Source organism: Sarcophilus harrisii, chromosome 4 (assembly GCF_902635505.1).
Source record: "Sarcophilus harrisii chromosome 4, mSarHar1.11, whole genome shotgun sequence".
Taxonomy (NCBI): Eukaryota; Metazoa; Chordata; class Mammalia; order Dasyuromorphia; family Dasyuridae; genus Sarcophilus; species Sarcophilus harrisii.
Window position 1 is genome coordinate 127,809,158 of NC_045429.1, and position 26,656 is coordinate 127,835,813.

The window sequence follows — 26,656 nt, forward strand, 5'->3', positions numbered from 1 at the left end:
TGTATATGGTTCTGGTAACACTGTCTGAGATCCAGCTCAACTCAGTTCAGAGACTCATTACAATAAGATTGATTAGCAGATGATTACTTTTTCTCAATAAGGCAATAAAGCAAAAGCAGCAGGTCATAACATTTTTGTCACCTTGTGTTAGGATTTATATTTCTCTGTGTCTCTTCAATAATCCTTTTAAGGAATACACTTTTGCTAATCTGCTACTATCTAAAGGTTTTGGGATAGGTTTTATATTAAGTCTATATTAAGCTTTTTGACTTGATAGACTTGGAACCTCAAGTCAAGATCACCTTGGTGATCCCTTCCTCCCATTCCAGTGGTTTTTTTGCTTTCTCTTTACCTATGTCTCTTTGTGTCATTTGTTTTGCCTTTTTAGCTCTTCTAGAAAGATAATGGAATTGTGAACAGCTGAGGCAGGGAGAAAGAAAGAGTGGCTTTTGTGTCTGAAAATGGTAATGATATTTCTCTTTCTATGGAGCTGCAGTTAATCAATACATTTAACTAGAAGCAGTGAATACTGTCATTGCTTGAGGATAGAGGATTTACCCCTTATATTGTGAGTCACCATTACAGAGGCAGAGGGAGGTAAGATTTGAGTTACAGTGAGATGGTACAAAATGGCTGTGAGAGTAAGAGTATCCATGAGACAATGAGGTGGTACAGTAGACGGCATTGAACTAAGGGCAAATCTATCCCAGACACATACTCAAATATGTGTATCTGTGATCCTGGGCAAGTTACTGACTTTCAGCCTCAGTTTCTTCATTGGTAAATGGGGATAATAATAATAGTACCTTACATAGCATGTAAGCTAAATAAATGCTATTATTTGCTGATTAATTAATAAATAAATGTAATTTAAGTGGTATATTAAAGCACAAACTGAATGTGCTAAATAAATGCTATTTTTCATTATTCTTTAGTGTTTACTTTTTGCTATGTATGGCAGTTATGCTTGTGTGACAACTTTGGATGAATACTGCCAGAATGGCCGGTTGAATGGGCATATTCTTCCTTAGCTTATGTTTTATGGTCAAGTTGGGTAGCGTGTTGGAGTGGACCTTAAGAGTTGAAGGATATGTTTCAGTTCTCTCACTTGAAAAACAAAACAAAACAAAAGAAACAAACCCAAAGCAAGCATAATCCTATCTTCTTTGCTGTGCTGTTTTAAGGAAAGCATTTTATAAACCTTAAATTACTCCATGAACTTTAATTATTGTGTTATCAAATCCCCTTTCCATACCCATTTTAAGAAAAAGAAATTAAGATTTAAGAAAGGTTACTACAAGGATCCAAATCCAGACTCCTTGTCTCCTGGTTTTTAACTATCACTTTGCTCTGCTCTGTAGTAACCGACTATATTTCACCATCAGATAATTCACTCACCTGTGACTTTGCTCTGACCACTTGATCTCCTAAATAATTTTGCTACACCCAGGCTTGATTTCCTACCCCTGGTCCCTGACCTACTTTGCCTAGGTTCTGAGTTCTGGTTCCTGTACCTAAATTTTCTTTTGGTCTTGGCAATGACTCTCTTTTACCCAATGAGTGATACTCTAGCTTCTTGCCTTGAGCTATGTTTACTGGGCAAACAAGACTGACCAAAGGATTAAGGGAGAAGTGATGACACACTATATGGTGTCCCAATTCAAATGCTTATGGAGTCTTGTGTGTTTGAGAAAGTAAGTTGTATTCCTTCTTGCTTTTTTTTTTTTTTTTTTAAGAGCTTAGCTTTTTTTAGGACTGAGAAAGCAAGAGTAAAAGAGTAATATAAATCCACCAATTGTCCAGATGGATGTTTTACTGATTTTTCCCTGATGAAAGCAAGTCATAAATTTAAATTAAATTGATAGAATTCTATTGGTTCAACACAAGCTTTTTCTTTTTTCCCCATAATTGAGGTAATGAAATTTAGATGGCATATAAAACCTTCTCTCTGATTAGACAACATGTTTAAAAACGTTTTGTAAAAGGAATGTCTTTTTTTAAATTTTTTTTTGAGTATATGCTGATTATATCAGAACCAATCCACTTCATAATTTCCCTAAGGAACTAAAACAGCAAAAAAAAAAAAAAAAAAAAAAAAAAAAAAAAAAAAAAAAAAAAAAAAAAAATGTGGGGAGAAAGATATCAAGCAGACAGACTTAACGTGTCTCACAGGAAGTTTGAAAAAAAAAATTAAAAATAAACACGTGATATTGCTTTTTGTGTCATTTTAGATTGAAAGGTATGAAAATATTTCAAGAAAAGGGAGTGTTTATATGGCAAAGGGATTTAAGAAGGAAAACAAAAGCCTCAAAGGCTTTGAGGCAAGCCTGCTACAGCATCAATAATCTGAATTAACTTCTCTTTGGTAATCACATAAGATCCATCTGCATACAAAAGTTACTTATTTGCACAGGCAAGAAAAATGTAAAAGAAAATGTGAATGATTTAATTAAAATTATTGGGCTAAAATTTCACTACCTCCACAGAGCTATATTCGATAATTTCAACCAAAATTCAACATTTTCTTTGTTAACATCTCTTTGGCAGAGACCATTTAATATCTATAATCAAACATAGTAAGACTCTATTATCTCCACTTTATTTAACCACATTATATTGTAAATTATTTTACATGTTCAAAGGGTCTACTATGTACAAAATCAGTTTCTGATTTCAAGAATCTCACTAATTCAGAAGATAGCATGTAAATAAGTCTTCCCCCACAAAGGGATATACAAGATAAATTAGAAATAACTTCAAAGTGAAGGCACAAGCATTAAAAGGGGCCAGGATGGCTTCTTGTAAAAGTGGGTTTCTGGCAGACGTTTGGAGGATGCTAGGGAATAGAAGAAATTAAGAATTCTAGGCATGAGGAATAAGATCATAGAATAGCAGGTCATTTTTTCAAAAGTGACTGACTTTCATAACTGCTTTTGGAGTTTTCTTGGCAGAGATACTGAAGTGATTTGCCATTTCTTTCTTCAGCTCATTTGGCAGATGAGGAAACTGAAGCAAACAGTGACTTGCCCGGGGTCACACAGCCAGTAAATATGTGAGATTGGATTTGAACTCAGAAAGAAGAATCCTCCTTATTCCAAACTCATTACTCTATACACTGTATCACCTAGCTGTCTATCTAGAAATTAGTAAGGTGTAAAAAACCTGGAAAGAAAGGAGAGGAGGTAGATTATCAAAGGCTTTAAAAGTCCTTTAATCTTTATTTTATGTCAAAATAATTGTTGTGTTTCTAAGAACCCTCAAGTCTATGAAAGATAGGGACTCTTTCTCTTAATTCTTTTTTTCCCCTTCTCAATAGTATTTTATTTTTCCAAATACACATATAGCCTTCAACATTCATTTTTGTAAGACTGTGTTCCAAATTTTTCTCTCTCCCTCTTGTCTTCCCCCTTCTCAAGGGAAGTAAGCATATTATACAAGAAAAATTAGACCAAAATTGTAGGAAAAATTAGACCAAAAATGTAGGGAAAACCCTACATATTTCTCTTAATTCTTTCTCATTATCTTTAGTAGCTTAATTTAGTTCCAGTCACACAATACATCTTTAATCAATCCTTCAAAACAAATGAATGTTTTAAACTAGCAAAAAGCCTATTCAAGTCTTTTGGTTCTTTATGGTTCTCACACTCAAATAAAACAACTTTTTTATTATTCCTAAAGTAAAGTGAAAAAAATAAAAAGAAAAAAAAGAGAGAATGTCAACTTGGAGCATACTGAGACTATTACTTTAGGAGAGAATGTGAGATATATGGTGGAAGTAAATGTCCTCTATCTCACAACAAGACTGGCCTTTTTTACTTGAAAAGCAAAGAAGGTGCCTTTCAGGAATTGTGTCATCCTGGCACTAAGTCTCAAGTCCTGGGCACCTAAGGGCATATAAAGACCCACTCACCCATCAGAATCTGGGAGCCCTTCTAATTAGGTGGATATCCTGAAGCCTTATGATCTTGCCATGCCCTATCATAGGTTTCTGTATGAAGTCAATGGAGACTGAGTCCACACCCTAACTAACTCTTGTAGTAGCCTAGTTGACTATCATTCTATGCCATGGAAAAATAAATCTTTTGTTAACCAGTGAATGACTTAGCGTGCCTTGTTTAATTCCATCATCGAACCTAAATTAATAGGGTATTGCTCTGAATCCAGGCCCACCTTTAACAAGGTGAAAATGAAGATTTCTTATGATAGAGGTGAATAAAAGAACAGACTCAAAGGGAATTAATGGGAATAAGAAATCTAGTAGTCCTAGTAGGGAGATTGAAGATGGGGAGGTCAAAAAGATGATTCTTTTTCTAATGCATTTAATTTTAGACATAGAAAGATGTCTAGGTAGAGTTAGTCTATAGACAATGATAAATATTGTTCTGCTGAGATTGAGTAGTGATAAACTAGAAATGTAGATTTAGAAATCATGTCATAAAGCTAGTTATTGAAATGGATAAGATCATTAAAGGAATGATCATAGTGGGAAGGAGGACAGAAGGGGAAACTGGAATGAATAGTAAACACAATATTTGAATGACTGATCACAGGTTATGTAGATATATACAAGAGAAAAACTCAGGACTATTCCTTCATAGATTTCTTGAAAGAAAACAGGAAAATAAGGAGGATCACAAGGACAGGAGGTACAGAGGTTAAAAGAATTAAGGGAGAATCACAGAACTAAATACTATATGAGGACACTTTTTTTTTTTTTTTTTTTTGCATTGGGCAAACATGACAGGTTTAAAAATTACTTTCTATACTATGGAAAAAATTAAGTTTAAAGTCAATAAGACTCAAAGAATAGCTTTTAAGCTCTGAATCTGAGGCTCTGAAAACCTTGGATAATGAGTGTTGAAAGTATTCCTTCTTTGTTCTGTGGTTTCAACAAAATGGCAAATACTCAGTGTGATATTATGAGATGAAAACCCCTTTACTGATCAGTGACAGCTAAAAGAATTTATGTCGTACCACATCTTCCATCACTGTCCTAAATCTCCACATGAAGATTCCTTCTTTCATAAAAATTAGATCCAAATTCTATTCTATTCTAGCCTTCCAACTTTTTTCCTTCCTAAATTTGATATTGTTTTCAATGAAGTAATTAGCAAAACTCAATCTCAAGATAAGGTAAACAGATATTTGCCCACCTTCAGAATGTGCTCTAAGTTCTGTAAATGATCATTGTCTCATGTTTTATATGAAATTTACTAATTAAGAGTCTGACATTTTTCTAAGTTAATGTGCATGGTGAGAGGAAAGGGAGGAGAAAAAGGTATTAATTTCAAAACATGTATTTTATTTTTAAAACTTTAATAACATAAGTCATTCTTAAGTATGATAAAACATTAATATCCTGGTCATGAATATAATACCAGTTCTGGTACAGTGTGGTGAGGTTATTTGCCTTATAGGGCTTTGCTTTTCTCATCTATAAAATAAAGGGCCTAGATTAGATAATCTCTAACATCCCTTCCAAATGCAAATTCTATGATCCTAGAAGAGAGGAAAGTTCAGAACCTTTAATGCAAACAGGTTTGTAGTATAAACAAACAATTTCTTTACTATTCAGGATGGGAATTTAATTGGATATTTTCTTTTTTTAAAAAATACACATATTTTCTAGCAGAAATAACTAAAATCTGAAGTAACATAAATAACATATCTTCTCCTTGATGTTAAATGGGACAATTGTGTCTGTCAAGAGCTCTCTTTTCCTAATTAATTGGCTTAGAACACTGAGTAAAGGATATAGCAGTAATTATTAAATTTAATAGCATAAACCAGTTTGTAGTAGAATATCCACAAAGACAAAGTTTTCAAAAGAAGACAGGTTTTAACACGATTAATGTTTGACCCTACACTAATGTAAATTGGGGAGCTTTAATCCTTTTTCATATAAATATCTTCTGAGAACAGAAACATAGTATTTGAGACAGCAACTATTGTGGTAAAGAAACCATTTCAACCTAATTCATCACATAAATGACATCAATATTTTCATTTTTTTTGCAGCGCATTACAGTTAGGTTAACATTTACATAATCTTGAATTATTATTATTATTATTATTATTTGGTCTCGTGTTGAGGTAAAATTAGATTTCTTTCCTGCTTAATAATTTCTGGTGAAGTAAACTATACTGATATATACTATTAATAGCTGGGGCAGCTAGGTGGTATATAGTACATTGTGGGACTTGGAGTCAAGAAACTCATCTTCCTGAATTTAATTCTGACCTCAGACATTAGCTGTGTGACCTTAGGCAAGTCATAGAACCCAATATTTGCCTCAGTTTCCTCATCTCTGATATGAGCTGAAGGTAATGGCAAATCACTTCCTGAAGCCAAGAAAACCCTTGGGATCATGAAGAATCAGATATGACTGAAATGACTAAAGTATTGAAAGTAGTCATCAAGATATAAATCGATTTCTGTAAAAGAGCATCTATTAAAGAAACAAAGTCACTGCAAAATGGCACATCTCATAAATCTTGATAAATATGTTAAATAATCCTATATTTAATAGTTGGATTATAAAATTCATGTACTTTTACTTTTCTAAAAGTTGTCTCATAAAATTTTGTTTTCAAAGTCACTTTTCCATATCTTATAAACCATGATCTATACTTATCATGAAAGGACATGGGGCAAGAAACCAGAAGAACTTGATTTTAATTCCGTTATTAGCAATATCTCACAATGTAATTAATCTTGGACATGTCACTTATTCTTTATAGTCTTTTGTTTTCTCATCTGTAAAATCAGGGATATAGGGATATATTGTCTTCACCACTTTAGTTCAACACTCTTTCTATTATCTATGATAATGTTCACAAGCATTTATAGAATTTTCACAAGATATTGAGCCTATTCTATATGTTTGGAAATACAGAGTAAAGTTTGAATTAGGTCTCCTCTGTCACAGAACTTAACTTCTAACTGGGAAGATAAGATAGGGGGCAGCAAGATGTCACAGTGGATAGAATACCAGTTTTGGAGTCAGGAGGATCTGAGTTCAAATCTCCCTCAGACACTTAATAATTAATATTTCCTAGCTGTGTCATCTTGGAGAAGTCACTTGACTCCCAATTAATTGCCTTGCCAAAAAGAGAGAGAGAGAGAGAGAGAGAGAGAGAGAGAGAGAGAGAGAGAGAGATAGCAGAGAGAAAAGAGAGAGAGAGAAAGAATATAAACTTAAATATATAAAAAATATCTTTACTTTACAAACCATCCATCTTTCTAGTCAGCTACCTAGGCCATCCTGTTATTGAATTTGGTACAAATGTCCTACTTCTACTTGGACTAATAATCATTGTACCTGTCCTCCAGCATCCTTGCCTCCAACCTAGGGAAATTAGTTTATTGTCTTATGGAAATCCCACTCCAAAATTGAATTCTCCTCTTTGGAGCCAAATGAACACACTTACAAAAGCCCTCTCTCTGTCTAGGAATCAGCAATTCTCAAACTGTGATCCATAGACAACTTAGGGGTCCTCAAGACACATTCAAGGGATCTGGAAGGTTTAAACATTTTCAGAAAAAATACTTAGATGTCATTTATTTATTAAAATACTCCTCCCCTTTCCAACTTCATATCTGGGTGAGACTGCATTTTCTTCCTGTTCTTGACCAAAATAACATTGCAATAGAATGAATGTAGATGGAGATAACTAAACTCTAACTCTGTTTCTTAAGTCAGATATTAAATTGCAGAAATATGTAAAATACTACTACTTGTTACTAAATTTTATTTTGTTCTAAAAGTATAGTTAATTTTTATTTATGGTAATCTATAATGGCTTTATTATTATTATTTTTAAATGACTATAAGATATTTAAAAAATTTATCAGTCTTAATTTCTAATACAGTAAATATTGATAAACATAATCTACATAAACAAAAGATATTTGGCATCCTCAATAGTTTCTGAACTGAACTCTATCATCCCCTTTTCCTTTGCCTTCAATCTTTCCAATGAATCCCATCTTCTTATCATGTGGTCAAAATATTTAAACTTCAGCTTCAGTTTTGGATCTTCCAGTAAACAGCTTGAATTAATTTCTTTAAATATTGACTGATTTGATCTCCTTGTTCTCTTAAGGGATTCTTAAAAGTTTTCTCCAGGATCACAATTTGAAAGTGTTGATTCTGTAGCATTCATTTTCCTTTATAGTCCAACTATCACAGCCCTACATTGCTACTGGAAAAACCATAGCTGGGACTATACAAGCCTTTGTTGGCAAGGTGGTGTCTGCTTTTTAATATGCTGGCCAGATTTGCCATAGCTTTCCTTCCAAGGAGCAAGCATCTTTTAGTTTCATGACTGCAGTCACAATCTATAATGATCTTGAGCCCAAGAATGTAAAATTTGATGCTGCTTCTATTTCTCCTCCCTTTATTTGTCTGGAAGTGATGGGACCAGTTGCCAAGACTTAGTTTTTTTTTTTATTTATTTTTTAGATTAAACTTCAAGCCATTATTTGACATTTTCCTGTTCACCCTTATCAAGAGATTTCTTAATTCTTCATACTCTGCCATCAGGATAGCATAGTCTGCATATCAGAAATTGTTACTATTTCTCCCAGGAACCTTACTTTCAGCTTTTGATTCATTCAGTCATGAATTTTGCATGTTAGTTAAATAAAAAAGGTGACAATATACAGCCTTTTTGTGCTCTTTTATTTCAGTTTCAAACCAATCAGTTGTTCCATGATGGGTTTTAAATGTTGCTTCTTGAACTGAAATACAGGATTCTCAGGAGACAAGATTATTCTAGTACTCCCTTCTGTTAGAGTATTTGCCACATTTTGTTGTGATGCACCCAGTCAAAGGCATTAATTAGTGTAGTCTATGAAGCAAAAGTAGGGTTTTTTGGGGGAACTCCCTGGTTTTCTCTATAATATGGTGAATGTGGGCAATTTGACTATCACTCCCTTATATGTGTTTCCTGCATTAGAAGGTAAGATCCTTGTGGGCTTATTTGTATTTGTATCCCAGAGTTTAGCACAAGTAAGGCACTTAGTAAGCATTTACTAAATGTTTTGTCATCATTCATTAATTCAATTAAATATAATTAAAGGTCCACCAAACAATCCCTTCAGAAGATCTCAATGACTAGATTGATAAGACTAGGAAACACTGGCTATTATTTGGGACAAGCTGCCCACAAACATTGACAATAAGGAAAGTAACTATATTGTTTGACAGTAGAAAGAGGATTAAGTTCCAATTGGTACCTGAATATACTTGCATGGCACATTACTAGATACATTTCATATTTATACCAAAATACCTCTCTGACCCTGCAGGCAGAAACAAAGACACAGATCTCCAAATATGTATGTGTGTTGAGATTAGCTCTTGCCTTTGGAAGGCAGGTTTGAGGAGTTGCCCAATTCCTCCTCCTTTAAAACAATATTCTATAATGATAAAATCCCATAAAATAAATGCAAATTGACTTGGTAAGAGCAGAATGTAAAAAGGAAATGCCATATTTTAAGGACCTCATCAGAGGGTTTTTGTGTAGGAAAAATTTCAAATCAGGGAAAAAAAACTCTCCTAAAGAGATTGGAAAACATTGTAAAATTGAGAATTTTCTTCAGAGTGAAGCATGTAATATTTTTTACCTAAGGCCATAATAGAAACCTTGCACAGTTTCTCTTGAGCACTTGCTACTGCTGTATTTTACTGTCTGGCTTATGGGTTGTCAACTATTTGGTGATTTACTAAAATTAATATAGAGGAAGGAAGAGATGGTACAAAGGGAGCCCTTTTCCTAAGGAAGAGACCCTTCTCCAGGGAAATTTGGAGGCTAATAACTCATATTATAGGAGTGAAAGAGAACTGTACTCATGAGAACTAATTTTTTAATCACAAAGAATACCTCACTGGACTCACATTTAAGCGATACTTTAGTGGAAGTACCTTGATAAAAGGCAGTTAAATAAAGTTGGGGGGGGGGATGATAATTTATTTTAATATTGGCTTTATATCCTCAGATATTATACACACACACACACACATATATTTTAAAGAAAGTTTCAAGGGTAAGTGCTTCATAACAATTGTTAGTATGTAACCTGTTGAAGGGTCAACAGAGTATCTTTTAGGGATTTTTCAGTGTAGCATAACTATTTGATGTTTCTAGAGTTCTAAAAATATATTTCTAGACTAGCCTACACAGCTAACATCCAAGTAAGCATCTTTTGTGAAGAAAGGTTCATCCACTCATACCAAATGATAACCAACCACCATTCCCAGGATGGACTAACAAACCTAGCTGATCTCATAAGAGATGTGCCAGCATGGACCAGGAAAGTCAAGCTACCATGACACCTTGAGCAGCCCAGATTCCAGATCCAAGAGCCTTGGGAACAGCAATGTGGTCAGTCACTTGTGCTTGGCTTTTGTCATGGAGGCAGCCCTTGTGCAGCCAAGAAACTGTCCAAACTACAGCTATAACTATTGAAAAAAATGCCCACGCCACCTTGACACTATCAAACAAATGACAACACCAGAAACTCATCTAACTTCATTGGAAGAAATGACATTAAAGAAGAACAATTGCCATCTGCTTTCCCAATAACCCTAAGGACCAGCAGACTTTTCCATTTGAATAAAACTGTCCCTATGTGTGATCCTTCCCATTAAATTGTGAATTCCTTGAGGGACATATTTACCTTCCTTTTCTATGGTTAACTCTTGTTTCTTAGCACAATACTTTACATATCTTAAGTGCCTTAATAAGTGTTTTATTCAATCACTCATTCATTGTCTGTGCACAAATTCAAAAAGAACTAGCATTTATATAGTATGTTCAGATTGGAAAATCAATTGACAAGTATATCCTCACAACAAACCTGGGAAAAAATACTATCTCTATTTTCCACTTTGCAGATAAAGAAACTGAGACAGACAGTTAAGTGATTTGCCCAGCATGCCATAGCTAGTAAAAATCTGAGACTGGATTTGAGTTCACGTATTTTTGACTCCAAGTTTAGCACTGTATCACTTAGCTCCTTCTAAATGGGATTCAAAGGTTATTTCTCTTAAGACTTTAGTTTATTGAAACGACCAGGAAAAGCTGTAGAATCATCATATACTTATTGAAAATTTGCAGATCATCAGGATTACCCTGGAAACAACCTTTGGATGCATCTTTCCTTTAGACTGGGCAGATCTCCTCCATCCTGACTCGGGACAGGAGGTTTCCTTTGGGTTATTGTTTGGGACAAATGCTATTGTGTTGACTCCAAAGTATAAAGGGCTAGTTTTACTGAAGGCACATACAGTGATCTTCAGATATTTTTCTTTATAGCCTTTGTTATATGTCCACATATATCACATGTGTAGAGAGATCTCTGTCCTGAATTTCATTTAAGAAGGTTACATATTCTTCTGTACTAAAAAATTTCTTTGAGTTTATGAATTAGCATGTGATAAAAGTGCTCAATAAATACTTCATGGTTGATTTTAAAATTAAGACTAAAAACAAGTAAATCAATAAGCATCTTCTGAAAATCCACCATATGCCAGCCATGATACTTTAGAATCAAGCAGGTATGTTAGTTGCCAAGAAGATACAAAAGCAATATAAGACATGTTTTTGTCCAGAAGAAACTTATAGTCTAATTGGGAAGTATAAGATTTATGTAAATGAAAAAAATTAGAAAATAATATGACATTACATAATAAATATTTTAAGGGATTGGTGCCCCATAGTATGAAGACAAGTTATCTTTATCTTTGCTCTGCTCATGTAGGAATAGGTAACCTCATGCCTTGAAATGTGGTATTGCTATGAAATAGCTTTTCCTTTCTGGAACATCATAGCCCTGCGTAATCTGGATTAGAGCCTTGATAGTATCCTTGCCCTTCCACAGACTATCCTTGCCAGTTGCCCATCAAGGTTATTCACTAGTCTCTATCCCAGTGGTTCCCATCCCATTGTTCCTCTCCACACACTGAAATATCCACAGCTCTGGACTAATTGTCTCAGCTAGTTTATTTAAGAAAAATATGTATGATAATATAAGCAGTAAGGATTTGAACATCTTAGATACATCCCTGCCTTAATTGTCTCAACTAAAGAGTTATTCTGAGACATGCAAAACACAGAAGGCCATGCAAGAAAATATTTTTAACTAAATGGTCCCTAAATCCCACAGCATAGCTATATATTTGTTTGAAATGCTTGTCCTGATAATATTTTGTATTAAATGTCTTAAAATTAGAAGTCTAAAATTAGAATTCCATACTAATTAATTTAATGCTACATTATTAGTGAATGGCTTAAAGATGACGTTAAGTTCAAGGATAAATCTGGGGAATAAAATCTGTATATGAAAGCTTATTGACCTATTAACAATTAGTCAAAGATTAATACTACTGATTATTATAATCTAAAACTTTAAACAGTAAATTCTTTTATGTAGTGAAATTAAGTTTGGATTTGGAGTCCTTATGAATTCAAATATAGTTGCCATTTCAGTAAGTCATTCCTTTCTGAACCTAACCTTCTTTTGAATTGAACTAAATAATCCTCCCATCTCCAGCTTCCTATGATGCCTTACACATATAATAAGTTCCCAGTGGATGTTTGTGGAGAAAAGAAAAGAAAAACATAAATATACTGAAATTATACATTAAGGCACATCCTAAAGTATATTAGACATTGACTAGCTATGTGATTCTGGGCAAGTCATTTAACCTGTCTGCCCAAAGACCCTATCATTCTTCCAGTCTCTCAGGTTCATAACCTTGCCATTATCCTCAATTGTTCTTTCTTCCTCATCCCACACATCCAGTTAGTAGCCAAATCTTGGCATTTCTATATTCACAACAAATCTCCAATCTGCTTCATTTTCTCTACTCAGAGAGCTACCACCTCAGTTCAGGCCCTCATCACTTCTTGCCTGTACTACCCTGAAGTCGTCCTAATTGGTCTCCCTGATTCAAGTCTTTCTCCAATACATCCTGCACACTGTTGCCACGGTGATTTCCTTACGGGCAGATCTGACCATGTCACTCCTCTGCACAATCTACTCGGATGCCTTTTGCCTGGAGAAATCAAATACAAATTTCTCTGTTAAGTTTTTAAAGCCCTTTTCTACTTGGCCCCAATCTATCTTTCCAAGCTTATTATACATTATTGCTCTTCCTCCCACAGTCTGCAATCCAGACTAACTGACCATCTCTGGGTTCTTCTCAAATGACACAACAGCTCTAATTTTGGGGGGCCCAATTTCCCAAAACCTTCGATAAACTTTCTCCTTGCTATAAGCCCACTTGAATTCTTTTCTGTCTAGTAGAATTATAATCACTTACTATAGCTTCTAGTCTTTCAGTTGATTATCCTAAAAAAGGCCACTTACAATTCCAATGCCTTCCTTTTTTGCTAACCTTCTATTATATTTTTAATCTTCCTCTATTAGAATATAAAATCCTTAAGAGTAGGAAGGAATTTGCTTTTTTCTTCTTCATATTCCCAGAATTTATCTCAATACTTGGCACATAGTTGTAGTCAATACATGCCTTTATTCTGCAGTAACCAAATGTTCTCTCCTTTCATTTTCTATAGCATGTGTAATCTATATTTTGGCATTGAATAACATTCTTTCTTTTTTTTTTTGTTTTCTGATAGTTCCCTCACTCTGTTATGACTGTTTAGACAAAAGGAATTTTATAGTTTTTCTCTGCATCTCTGTAGGTTAACCCACAGTGCTTATATACTGGAAAAAATGATACATTCAGGTTCAGAGGATGGTAAGTGACTATTCTTTCTTTAGGGCTCTAATGGTAACCCTGAGGGATTTTGGGTGGTTTCTCTAGTAGTGATGTTCATAAGCCCTCATCTGGTATGCTCCAAAATGATTAATTAGCCAGGTGGAGTTAATTAGCATTTAGATACTTACTAAAGTGTTATGATGCAGATACAAAATATTTCTTCACAAATGGTAACATTCTTTCCCACAAGTACATACAGAATTTAGGACATGGGAAATTGTGAAAATTCCTATAGATATACTATAGTAACCAAAGACATATTTAGTGGTAAATAACAGTTTATTTTTATTGTTTTATATTCTTTTCATCCACTATACAAACTATCAAAATGAAATGACAGATTTTCTAACAAGGAAATGATTCCATTTTAAATATTTTCCATTTTAGTATTAATTTCATTATTAATATTATCACTTATGAGAATTTCTGGGGGGTATATGGAGGCTTGTTTTTCTTTTATTTGAGAACAGATTTGTATTTCTTCATCTTTGTTCACAATATGCTAAGATTATTTATAGTGTCCATAATTTTGTAAAGATAAAAGTTTTAAGTAGTGTGTTCTAGAATCTTAATGATGTAGGATACAGGCTTAGGATGGAGGAAGTAATTTGTATACTTAAAAGTTTTTTTAACTTTATTTTTTTGTCAATTTCATCAAAGTCTATATTATTTCCCAATGACATCAATTTCTTTACTTAATTTTTAAGGGTAGATCAAACTAATGAGTTTAATGCTTAGGTGCTTTTGAATCATTATCAATTATATCCCTTCTTCATTTATTTGTGAACCTATTTTCTTCTTGGTATTTATTTATAAAAGCTTCATTTTCTGTGATGTTTTTATTAACTCTTTCTAATTCTCTGCTACAAAAATTGGTCCTGAAATTTAGGTCAATGCCATTCCTTCAGTGTATGCTCAATAAATACAAACAGATAATGATATTATATAGACCCTTGCCTTTATTTCACTTCTGGAATAGATTTTTTTGTTTAATTTGTAAATTATAAAAATATTCTTGTTGGGGCAGTTAGATGGTGCGGTGGATAGAGCACCAACCTTGAAGTCAGGACAACTTGAATTCAAATCTGGCCTCAGACACTTAACACTTCCTGGTTGTGTGACCCTGGGCAAGTCACTTAATCCCAATTGCCTCAGCAATATATATATATATTCTTGTTATTTATACTTTGGGAACGTCTCTGTGATTGTTTACTTATGATGCTCTGTGAATCTTAAAAGTTCCTCAGAAATGCATATTGATAAAATTTTTAAATTCAATAAGTTGCCTTTATATAAGCAAAAGATTTCTGTAACTTTTAAATTTAATTCTCACTCTGTTGAATGGGAACATGTTCAGGTCACCAAGATACAGACTGTCTATTATTCTTAGATTCTCTACAAGCTTTGGCAGATCCCTAAAGTTGTGATCAGAAAACACTCTTCCTACCCTAAAGACCCCAGGTGTGCAATTTCATTCACTATGTTCAACATCATCACTTCTATTCCACGTACATATGAAATTGCAAGGAGAGGCTGTTACAGGCACAGATCTATGTGTCAGTGAAGCCTGTGGATAGAACAGTCTCACCTAGCAGTCTGCAAAATGACATTTAACTTCATGTCTCTTCACAAAGCCCACTGAAATCAAGTGCTTAAATTGGTCACATAACAAAATTATAAAGACATTTTACAACTTTGGATTACTTTCAATTTTTTTTTCTGTTATATATTCCTATATACCTCTTCCCCTTTAATTCACCAAGAGTAGAATTCTGAATTCTACTAAAAGTGATATATGTCATTCATACTAGGTGCCCAGACCTGTGCTTCATCTTGGTGGGGATGAGAAAACTGTATTCAAAGGTAAGAACGGATAGAGCACATAACAACCTTCTTGGTTGGCACAGTTGGTTGCTCGGAACACATTGCTCATATTCCCCACTCACTCTGCTGGGTACTAACACAATTTCAGGTCAATTTAAAACATATCCTCCTTTTGGAATTTGGATCTTGGCTGTCCTAGAACTACCACATAGTGTGAGGACATCCTCTGCTTCACAGTTTTACAGCTGCTTGTTTATAAGGTGTCTATTTAAAGGATCACATTTTAAAAAAATTATGGAGAAAAATGCTTCCAACATAATGATCTGAGAGCATTCTTTCAAAATGCACCAGGAACAGAGATATACAACTTTTTGTTTTCTCATCTGAACATTCTTATATGAGCACAGAAACTCTTAAATTTTCTTTCTTTTTTCTTTTCTTTTTTTTTTTTTTTTTGTGTCAAGGTAATTGGGGTCAAGTGACTTGCCAAGAGTCACACAGCAAGTAAGCATTAAATGTCCATATTTGAACTCAGGTCCTCCTGACTCTGTTGCTAGTAGTTTATCTATTGCACCATCAATTCTCTTCTTAGTGGAATCACTAATATATATTATGTGTTTTGCTACCACAAAAATGTTCACATGAATGGCATCTTCTTAGGAATCATTAATATTGATACCAACATTCAAATTTATTCTATTCTGGCAAACTGAAACCTGGAATATATCTGAAATTTATAAAAAAGACTAAAAAATATACCTAAAAGAAAAAATAATTCTTTTATTTTAATTTTATTTATTAAATTTATTTATTTATTCTTTTATTTTTATTTTAAAATGAGTAGTAGTTTTTGTTATTTTAAAAGATTTTCAAGGAGGCAGTACTGTTTGTTTAATTTTGAGGTACAGATCATGAGCTCATCAGCATGGAATCTCCTTGTACCAATAAAGTTCCTTAGTTGTTCATAGCTTATAGTCTTGTAGAATCAATGCTCCTAGCCAGGTAATCAACTTGCTCAAGAGCACATAGCCAGTATATAACAAAGTGGAGACTTGAATTCAAGTCTTTTAAAATTCACTGCAGGGTATTACTCTCAAACTCCTTCTCTATTATATATTTACAGCAAGCTCCTTCTCTATTATATATTTACAGCAATGAAATGTTTTAAAATATATCTACTGGGAAGATGGAGTCAGAAATCTGATGTTAAATTCATTTTTATTTCCTATAAAAAATAAGGCTATGCCTGAATTTCAGAATTTTTTTTTCAGTAATACATGAGTATAATCATGACTTATTAGATAATTTGAAATAACTTTCAACTGTTTTTATTTTTTAGCCAAGAATAAGGAATAAAGGAAGACAACAGTATTTGTAATGGACATTTGAGAATAAAGAAGTCTTTCATTTATATTTATTGTTGCTCTCAACTTTGTCTTAGAAATCAGTAGATTAATCACGTGCTAACATAGAAACTATTAATGAGCTAATGATTTTGTGAACCAGAAGGTCTTAGAACAATTTTAGTAAGGATTCTTATCTTGAGACTATTTATAGAGAAATTATTTTATTTTATTTTCACATACTGTCCACATCCCTTGACACAAGTTTCAGTGGAAAGCTAAAAATTGTGCAGTGTATAGAGCTTCAGACTCAGAGGAGTCAGGAAGTCTCATCTTCCTGAATTCAAATCTACCCTCAGATACTTGACTAGCTGGGTAACTGAGTTAACTGAGTAACTGAGCTGGGTAACTGTTTCTTGGTTTACTCATCTATAAAATGAGCGATAGAAGGAAATGGCAAACCAATCCAGTATTTTTGCCAAGACCACCCCAAATGGAGTTACAAAGAGTCAGACATAACTGAACAACAACTAGTATTGTCAAAGATAGCATTGTTACAGATCCTGAGTCATGTTTCGAGACCTTAAATGATGTCTAAAAACTGAGCAGCTTGAGGTATGCAAAATTTCAAAATGGACAAAATAAAGAGGGAAGAACTGGTTGGAACTTTGGAAGAAAGTCTTAAAAGAAGACAGGGACTTTCTGAGGCAGAAATAAGAAAGGAGGATATCCAGGCATGTGAAACAATCAGGGTAAAGGGACATTGTAGTCAGTTCTCCTATTCAGTTTTGCTGCAAAGTCCACCTAAAGTGTCTGTCTAAGATACACATCGTGATGAATAACTTCTAGTGTCTAGATAGTCTTGGAGAATAGGCATTATTTTACAAAATAGTTTTTTCCTGTGTGTAGAGTTACCCAAAATCTTTTGTGATATTTTAAAAGTTTATGTAGCTCTAAAATGTAACCATACAGTCATTTGCACATAGGAGCATCCCCCTTCTTCCATTTGAAATCAGTAATGCATATTCTCTATGAAAGTGCCAAATACTTTTACTTTGGTTGTCAAATAAAACATAATATCTTCCTGTGTAATGCTTTGGTATTAATAAGAAGAAGGTCAACAAAGTTACATCTGTTGTTGGATCAAAGAATCTTGTGGGGTCTTTAATATGCTAGAAATATGATGATGAAATTTGAAGGAGAAACTGGAAGGAACAGCTAACACATTGGGTAACAGAGAAGATGTAAAAAAAAATCTTGGCAGGCTAGAATGAAATGTAGACACTAATAAATGGCAATTAAAATAAATGTAAAGTCCTACATTTGAGTTAAAAAAATCAGCTTCACATCTACAGGATGGAAGAATCATGGCCATATGATAGTTTATGTGAAAAAATATGAGGTATTTTAGAGAGTGTGATATTATTTACCAGGACAAGAAAGCAGTCAACAAATTCCACACAATCATTCACTACCTCAAGATACACAGTATGCAGAAGAAAGGAGGTAATAATTCCATTGAACTCTGCCTTTTCCAGATCATATCTGGAGTATTGCTTATATATACACATGCATACATATATATGCATGTATATATGTATATAATTTGTTTTTTTGTGTGGTTTTTTTTTGGTGGAGCTTATTTTGCCCACAAACTGAGTTTCTCTTGGAAATACTCTGATTTTTTTTGCATATAAGTTACAACAAAAGGAAAAGAATTTGAGGCTCCTATGCTAGTGAATATGTTGTAAAATTTAACACAGAACAATCTTCATTTAATGTTACACATGTATAAAAACCCACACCTAACCCTATAAACAGTTAAAATGATTTTCCTTCCTTCCTCGATGAAGCCTGCTTTCCCTAAAGACCTATGCAGCCCTTCAAACTTATTGTATTATCCTAGAGTTGAGGTCTCCAACATGAAGAACACAACTGTTTTTTCTGGAAAATCAAGAAAACCCATTCATTAGTTCCCAAGAGGAGAAACCTGCACATCTGTTAAACCCTTCAGGAAATCACTTAGTCCCTTTTCTCCTCTGGGCTCTAGTTCTCTCCATCTGTCTGTTTCTGCTATCCTTTTAAATGCCAAATCCTAGGATGTAGCTCAGGTGTGGGAACGGGTAATGAATGAATCGGGCCTCTTTAATGGATGCTAAAGAGAAAAGGGGAAAGAGGCAACTGGGATTGGGTGAGTTCACACATTATCCAAGAGCTAAACTTGTTAAATAATTAACATATTTTTAAGTAGACATAAGAGGTATCCAGAAGGGTTTAACAGGTTCCTGCTTGTCATTGCACCCAGTTGGACCACACTCAAATGGGGTCACAGAATCAGATATGACTGAACAGTTGCAGAACCAGAATCATGAAGGGATAAGAGACTCTGTAACAGGATCAGTTGAAGAAATGGAGATATTTAACCTGGAGAGAACTTAGGAGCAACATAAGAGTATTTGAAGGACTGTTATATGTAAAAAGAACTGCTCTTATACTGCTTGTTTGTAGAGAACACAACTGGGAGCAATGAATAAAAGTCAATTGCAAAAAGGCAAATGCCATCTTCATTGTCTACAAGTGGAATGATATTCTTGGGGAAGCAGTGGATTCTCTGTCACTGGAAGCCTTTCAGAGGAGGAGGAGGATCATTCTTCTGGAATACTGCAAAGGGGATTCTGGTCTAAACCATGTGGACGAGATGATCTCTTCAGAAATTTTTCTGAATTTCTGAAATTCTGTGTGAAACAGCTCACAAGGAAAACCAAGAGCTCCAGGCTCACAGCAGCACTGCTCTGCCATGAAGAGACATACCTCCATCTCTTTTTCTCCTTCAGGTACAATGCAAAAAGGCCGGTTAATGGATTAGAATAAAACATAAGGTTAGGGTCTCATTATTACCTGCTTATATCTACAGCTTTCAAATAACCAACTTGCTATTTGTGCATTTCAGATGCCCCTACTTCCTTAATGTGGTAAGAGAATTTCAGTCTGTTCTCCATGCACTCTCAATGAAACTTTTCCCTCCCTTTCCCTATAAGTGTTGTTAGAACAAGGGCTGTCTTTTAGCATTTGTAAAGCCATTCTTCTTTTGGAGGGAGGAAGGAGGAAAAAGAGAGAAAGAGAGAAAGATTTGAGGGGAGAGGGAAAAGAGAAGATAAAGGGAAGGAGAAAGGCAGTAGTACAGGGAGAAAGAGAAGGAGGAAGATAAGAAAAAAGAGGAGGAATGAGGAGGATTAGAGAAGATGAGGAAGAGAGAGAAAGAAGAGGAGGAATAGAACATTTGAAACAGGCTCATGGTTAAATATAAGTATAGGTCCAGTGGTTCCCTTTTGTAATTTTGTATATTGTGTTCCATTTATTATAAGTGATCACTTAGAATGCAATAAATAGAAGCTTTAAAAAAAACCCTATTCTTTCCTTCTTTCTGCATACTGTATTTTTTGAGGTAGTGTTTGCGTGAGATTTTTTGACTGCTTTGTTGTCCTAGTGAATCACATTAAGCTCTCCAAAAACACATATATGTGTGTACGTATAAATGTCTATATGAGTATATATAAACACACACATATACTTGTACAAGTTTTCTTTTTATCAAAGACAAATGCATTATAAAACTACAGAAAGCAAGTAAATAAGATTTAAAAGAGAAGGAAACTCTCTAGGCAATTTACTGGGTCATGGCAAGATAGAGAAGAGGGAGGGCAAGTACCAAGGGCATAAATTCACCAGGCTTCAGTGAGGAAGCAAACTGTATTTAAACATACAACTTTTTAATCACATCAATTAAAGAAATAAGACTCCATATATTCAGCTCAAGACAATCCTTCCGTAATTAGCTGACCACTGACTTGGCATTTTATTACACCATGGAGTTCAAAAATTCCCAGACTTTCTTCAATCTGTGCAATTTCTATCTGATTTAATCCATTAGTCTTTCCTTCCACCTGGGGGGAAAAAGCCATATCAATTTCTCATTAATCCTCTTGCCAATAAGGGAATTACATATATGTCCCTACCCTACACATGTGTCCCTATGGTGCTTGGCACATAAATACAATGAATCTATTAAATAAATTTTTAATAAAATACCCTAAAAAAGTGCCAGAAGCCTGTGACTTCTGACTTTAACATGCGATAGAAACCCATGTTTAAGACTGAGCTTTTGCTAACTTTGTGGCACTGATGCCATTACTGTCATGACCTCTACCAGTTTTCTGAGATTCTATTATCCTCTGCTACCAAGACTGGTAGCTTAGAAGCCTGGGCTCAAAACACAGAAGGGAACAAACAGAGGCACAAAGGTAAAGGTACTCCAGTGTGCCTCTGTGAAGAGATCCTGCTTAATTCTCTCTTCCTTTTTCCTTTCAGCATCATAAATTCTAACATCATGAATAGTTAGCCTCAAACACCTTCCTTTTATGTACTAGCTGCAGTCCAAGAGAAAAAAAAGATGGTTTATCTCATGGGTTTTTTGTTTTTTTTTGGTGAGGAAAAACTGTTCCACTGCTCCTTAAATTCAGATTCCCTGTATTCCTCACTGTGATAACAAAAAGGAATGATAATCTAAGAACCTGGAAAACCCCACAAGAGTAGAAAGAAAACTATTTCCAGAACACCATGTAGGTTTATTCCTTAATTTCTATGACCTACCTTATATATTAAGAGAACAATAAATTCTATTCTGCTATGATTGTTAATTATTTCATTAATTAATTTCATTCATTAATTAATATACATACATATATTAATTTCTCAATTGTACCTCTTATCAGTCCTGGGAGATAAATACTGCTGCTATTATCACCCTTATTGTAGAGATGAGGTATTTGAGGCCCAGGAGAACTTAAGTGATTTGACAAGGATCATGTTTTCTTTATGTCAATCAATAAGAATTTATTAAACATCTACTTTATTAATTTATTATTAGAATTATTATTTACTTTATTAAATGTGCTACTTTATTAAAGGTACTGTCTGAAACTCTGGTACACAAAGCCAGGAATAGTCTTTGCTTTCAAGGATTTCATAGTCTAACAGAAATGACAATACTAAAACATCTATGTACAAATATATTTGTCTCTTTGTAGATACATATATGTGCACACACAACAAAATCTGAACACACACATTACACATATGTAGACATGTATGAACACATGTGTACACGTGCACACATGTATTTGGAGACAATCTTAGAGGAAATGCTCTAAATGAATTAAGGGGTATAGGAAAGGCTTCTTTCAGGTGGTGATATTTTAAGTCACAGAAGTCAGGAAGCAGAGATGAAGAGCAAGAGAATTCCAGGCTTGGGGAATAGCCAGTAAATATGCTTTTGTGGGCAGATGGAGTGTTATATGAGAAGCATTTTTGGAATTAGAGGAGGCCAATGCCTTTGAATCACTGAATATATGAAGGGGAGTAAGGTGTAAGAAACCTGATTATATGGGAAGAGACCAAGATATCAAGAGTTAAAAACCAAAGGATTTTATATATGATTCTGGAAAAGTGAGGGAACTATTAGTGTTTATTGACTTAAGTATTAGAGGTGGGATTTATTGCAAGTCCATTGTGCTTTTTACCCTCATTCAAGTTAGTAGATAAGGAAAAACTGAAGGAAGAATGAAGAATGCCTGGCAAGCTTTCATAGTAAACTGGAAAAGATAGAATTGAGGACATAAATACAGGGAATGACCCTGGCAAGAAGAAGGACCTATCCTTTCTTAGAGGCTGAAACAGAAAAGGATGTGGTATAAAATAGAAAGATTTTGAGGTGTAAAGTACATGAACTAGGAATTCTCACAGTAATTATCTGAATTTTCTCAGTAAAAGGCCATGTGGTCCTCTTGCTTGGAAGTTGTTAATAAAGCCTATTCAATGAACCAGTGAATATGTATGAATATGTATGAATATATGAATATGTATGAATGAATATGTATACCTTTTTGCAGACACATGAGGTTTGTACAGCACAGGATGTCTTGGATTGATAATCTGAGAATCTGTGTGGATAGCAACAGATCCGTTTGTGCAGAATTCATAGAAAAGGTAAGTAAAGGGAAGGTCAGAGTTCAGGAGAGAGATACACTGGGTAACATTGGTACTTCCAATTTATATCTCCCCCAGTACTTGCATTAAAAAAGACTTAAGCCTTGAACTATGTGAAGATGCTGTGTAATGGAAGATGTGGCAACTGTGGGTATGAGCTGAATTTGGTTTGTGTGAGATGGTCCTTCTCAGAGAGACATTTACTTTTTCCTTCAGTTTAGCCCAAAGAGGAAGTCCTGATTAATGATATCTCCACTTCGCCTCCCTTTCCCACTCTAGTATCTACACAGGAAGCCCCTTCCTGCTTCCTGTAGTCAGAAAAATCAGGCTGTTGTATCTTCCACTGTCAGCTGTGTATCAATTGCCATTCCCAGTGAGTTTTCTGTTCATTCTCCTTTTTGTTCTAATTTGTCTTCTCTGATAACATAAAACTAATTTAGAGCTCTAGCTTTGTTTATGTGATTTTTAGGGGAATGAGGAAGGTAGAGAAGTACCTTCCAGGATTGGAGTAAATAGAACTCACAAGCTGGTTTCAGATGGGGACTTGGCAGTTGAACAACAAACTTCTCCAGATAATTTATCAATCCCCGGGAGCTCATAGCTACAGCTTTCTGAACTGGTCCAAAGGTATAAGCAGGTGAAAGACCAGGGAGGGAAATCAAAACCAGAATTCCCCTAGAGCCTAGGAATTCCTTAATGAGCCTAATGGCTCAGACTAAGGATCAAAGAGTTATTCCTGGTTAGTCTATTCTCTTACAAATGTAATTTTTATTTTTTGATTGCTGGCCATCTGAATTAGGGATAAATAATGATTTAGGCTCAATGTCAGTGACTGAAGAAATGCCATCATTAGTGATCATGGGTGTCATTTGCAGAAGCCTTTTTGAAAGTACTTATTTGTTGAATGAAGATGATTATTTCAGAATTCTAATAAATGTGAATTAATGGGGCAAAAATTCTTAAAAACCCAATATAAACAATCAAATTTAGATTACCAGTGTATTTATATTAATTACTATGAGATTCAATTAAGTGAAAAGGATGAAAGCAAACAAATTGAGTATCATAAAGTGGCAGTATTTGCTAACCACATTAGAATATTATATCACATAGTTTCATTCTTAGGAAGCTATGCTTTATTGCAAAACACTACAAACTGAATAATGAATGGGAATTATGTGGTATTATTCCTGAGAATTATCAAGTTATATGTTTTATGAAATTAGTATTTGCATTGACTGATTAACTCAATGGGTCTTGAAATCATGAAAAATACTTCAAATACTTTGTTTTCTCTTTTGCTTTACAGGTTTGTATCTTGGATTCTGTTTCTTCCTAAACCAGAGAGTGTTTTTGTAAACTATCTCGTGATTTGTTTCTCCCCTTCTTCACCTAAATTTCCATTAATTCTTCACTATTTAACCTGAATTGATGTTCAGAAAACAATTTTTACTTTTTCTTATGTCTTTTATGTCATTTTTAACACATGAAAGTTTCTCAATATCCAAAAATCTGGCCATCTGCTTTATTTCCCTTTTCTTCCTTATTCTTATTGTTGTCTTTACCTTCTCTAGTCTGCTTCCTCATTCATAGTAGTGCCAACCTTTATGTGTCAGGTGTTAGATAAACTGGATCTGTGTGCATTTTTTAAAATGAAAAATTTTTTAACATGAACACTAAAGGAAGACAGACAATATCAGAATTATGGCATATGGCCACATTACATAAGGTTCTAACCTAATAAGAGAGGAAAGAAAAGTCTATAGGGGTTGGGCTACAATTGAAAGGTTGTGATCTTTTCAATATTTTCAATTGTTACAGAATAACAGTTTGTGACTAATTTCAGAAAGCACAGACATTACAGCAGCTGACATTATTAAAGTTATTTGAAACAGTTTCATCTGACTTTCAGAGGCAGGTGGCTGGAAATGTGTGATTCATCAGAAATATTTTCTACTTCATTTTATTTTATGTTAGGCACACAATCAATCCATAGAAAAGAAAAGCATTTAGAGGAAAAAAATTACACACAGTTGGAAAGCACTTTGATCATGTAGCTATCACCTGAATTCAATTTAATTTCTCCAAATTTTGAAAGCCTTAGGAAGTTATCAACTTTATCAAACTGGACTTCATGTTTTATTTATTTATCTATCCATCCATACATCTGTCTATCCACCCATCAATTTTGAAGGCTGATGTTCCCCTATATCATCTAGGCTAGATGTACAGTGGGTCCAATACCACTACTGACTGGCATGGAAGCTTTGACCTGCTCTGTATGTGATCTGTCCCCCTTCATCTTTCCTTAGGCAGCCTTCTCATTCCCAGGGGCTCACCATATATGTGCCAGAGTTAGTGCAGGTCTAGTTAGGACTTAGTCCTGTTGCAGCTCATAACTCCTGAGCTCAAGTGATCCACTAGTCTTAGCCTCCCCAGTAGTAGGGATTACCAGCATGTGCCTTCCTGCCTGACTCAAATTATATTTTAAATTGATTTTAGTATTGCTATTTTTAACTTAAGCAAATAATGATGAAATTGTTTGGAGAGGCAGCATAACACAGTGTTTTTTTGTTTATTGTTTTATATATATATGTGTGTGTGTGTATATATATATATATATATATATATATATATATATATATATATACACACACATATATATATACACACACACATATCATTTGAGGGGTTCTGAGAAAGAACTTGGCAACTAATAAAATATTCAATCTCGGTATTGTATCATGGTCCTGGGACAGCATGTTCTGGTTAACTAAATATTATGGTTAAGCAAAAATTATTTCATGTACCATTTATGGATGATCAGTTTTCAAGGAATTAGATTAGAACAAAATACTACAAACAGTTACACTACATTTAATACAATTATATATTGTTTTGGGGATTCAGAAATCATATAACTACGAAAAGGTATTCAATAGAATTACAGATTTAGAGCAATGTTACCAAGAAGGATCTCTTCCCACTTTAATGGACTTGTCCAAGAGTTAATAGGAAAAAAGTAACAGAGTCAGGACACAATCTCAGGTTTTATTTCTCTACAAGAATTATAGTGACAGAACGCTGAATAACTTATAAGAATATACACATATATCTATATATCTGCATTGTCTTTCAGAACCACTTTTGGGGAATAATTGTGGTATCTTATTCCTTGAAAGGAATGTTTCTTTATCCTTTGGAAAAAAAGGACTAGTTTAAAAATACCACTAAACATTTGATTTGGTGAGGGAAGATCAGACTTAGTTCTAATCCTGTATTGTACTTTTTAAGTCCTCCTGACTCAGTTACAGTACTGAATGAGCAAACTCTCAGGTAAAGATAATTCATCTCTAGATGATGAATGAAAATATACAAATTGCCTTGTTCACAACAGCACTGTGAGAACTAGCTCAGTCATCACTGTCTCCATTTTACAGTGAAGAAACTGGGGAAAGGGGCAATAAAGGTAAGAGGTTGCCCATAATTACATGACTTTCTACTAGCATTGAACACAAGTCTTCTAACTCCTAGTTCAGACTGTACTGCTTCTCCTAGTTAATGCTGCTAGACTAACTTCCACTACTTTTACACTCTAACTACAACAAAAGACTCAAGTTCCAAACATTTTAGCTTTCTACAAGATGGCAAAGA

General features: G+C 34.2%; 1 protein-coding gene across 3 annotated transcripts in view; it reads right to left on the minus strand.

Moving 5' to 3' along the window:
• Positions 1-26,656, minus strand: part of PACRG (parkin coregulated) — a 610,713-nt gene that overhangs the window by 78,373 nt on the left and 505,684 nt on the right. The window contains exon 5 of one of the 3 annotated variants that reach the window (XM_031968394.1): positions 20,870-20,901. The exons of the other annotated variants lie outside the window; for them this stretch is intronic. Within the exon in view, the coding sequence (XP_031824254.1) occupies positions 20,885-20,901 (17 nt within the window). The 3' untranslated portion in view covers positions 20,870-20,884. Of the gene's footprint in view, positions 1-20,869; positions 20,902-26,656 lie in introns of those variants that run through there. 3 annotated transcript variants of the gene reach the window in all.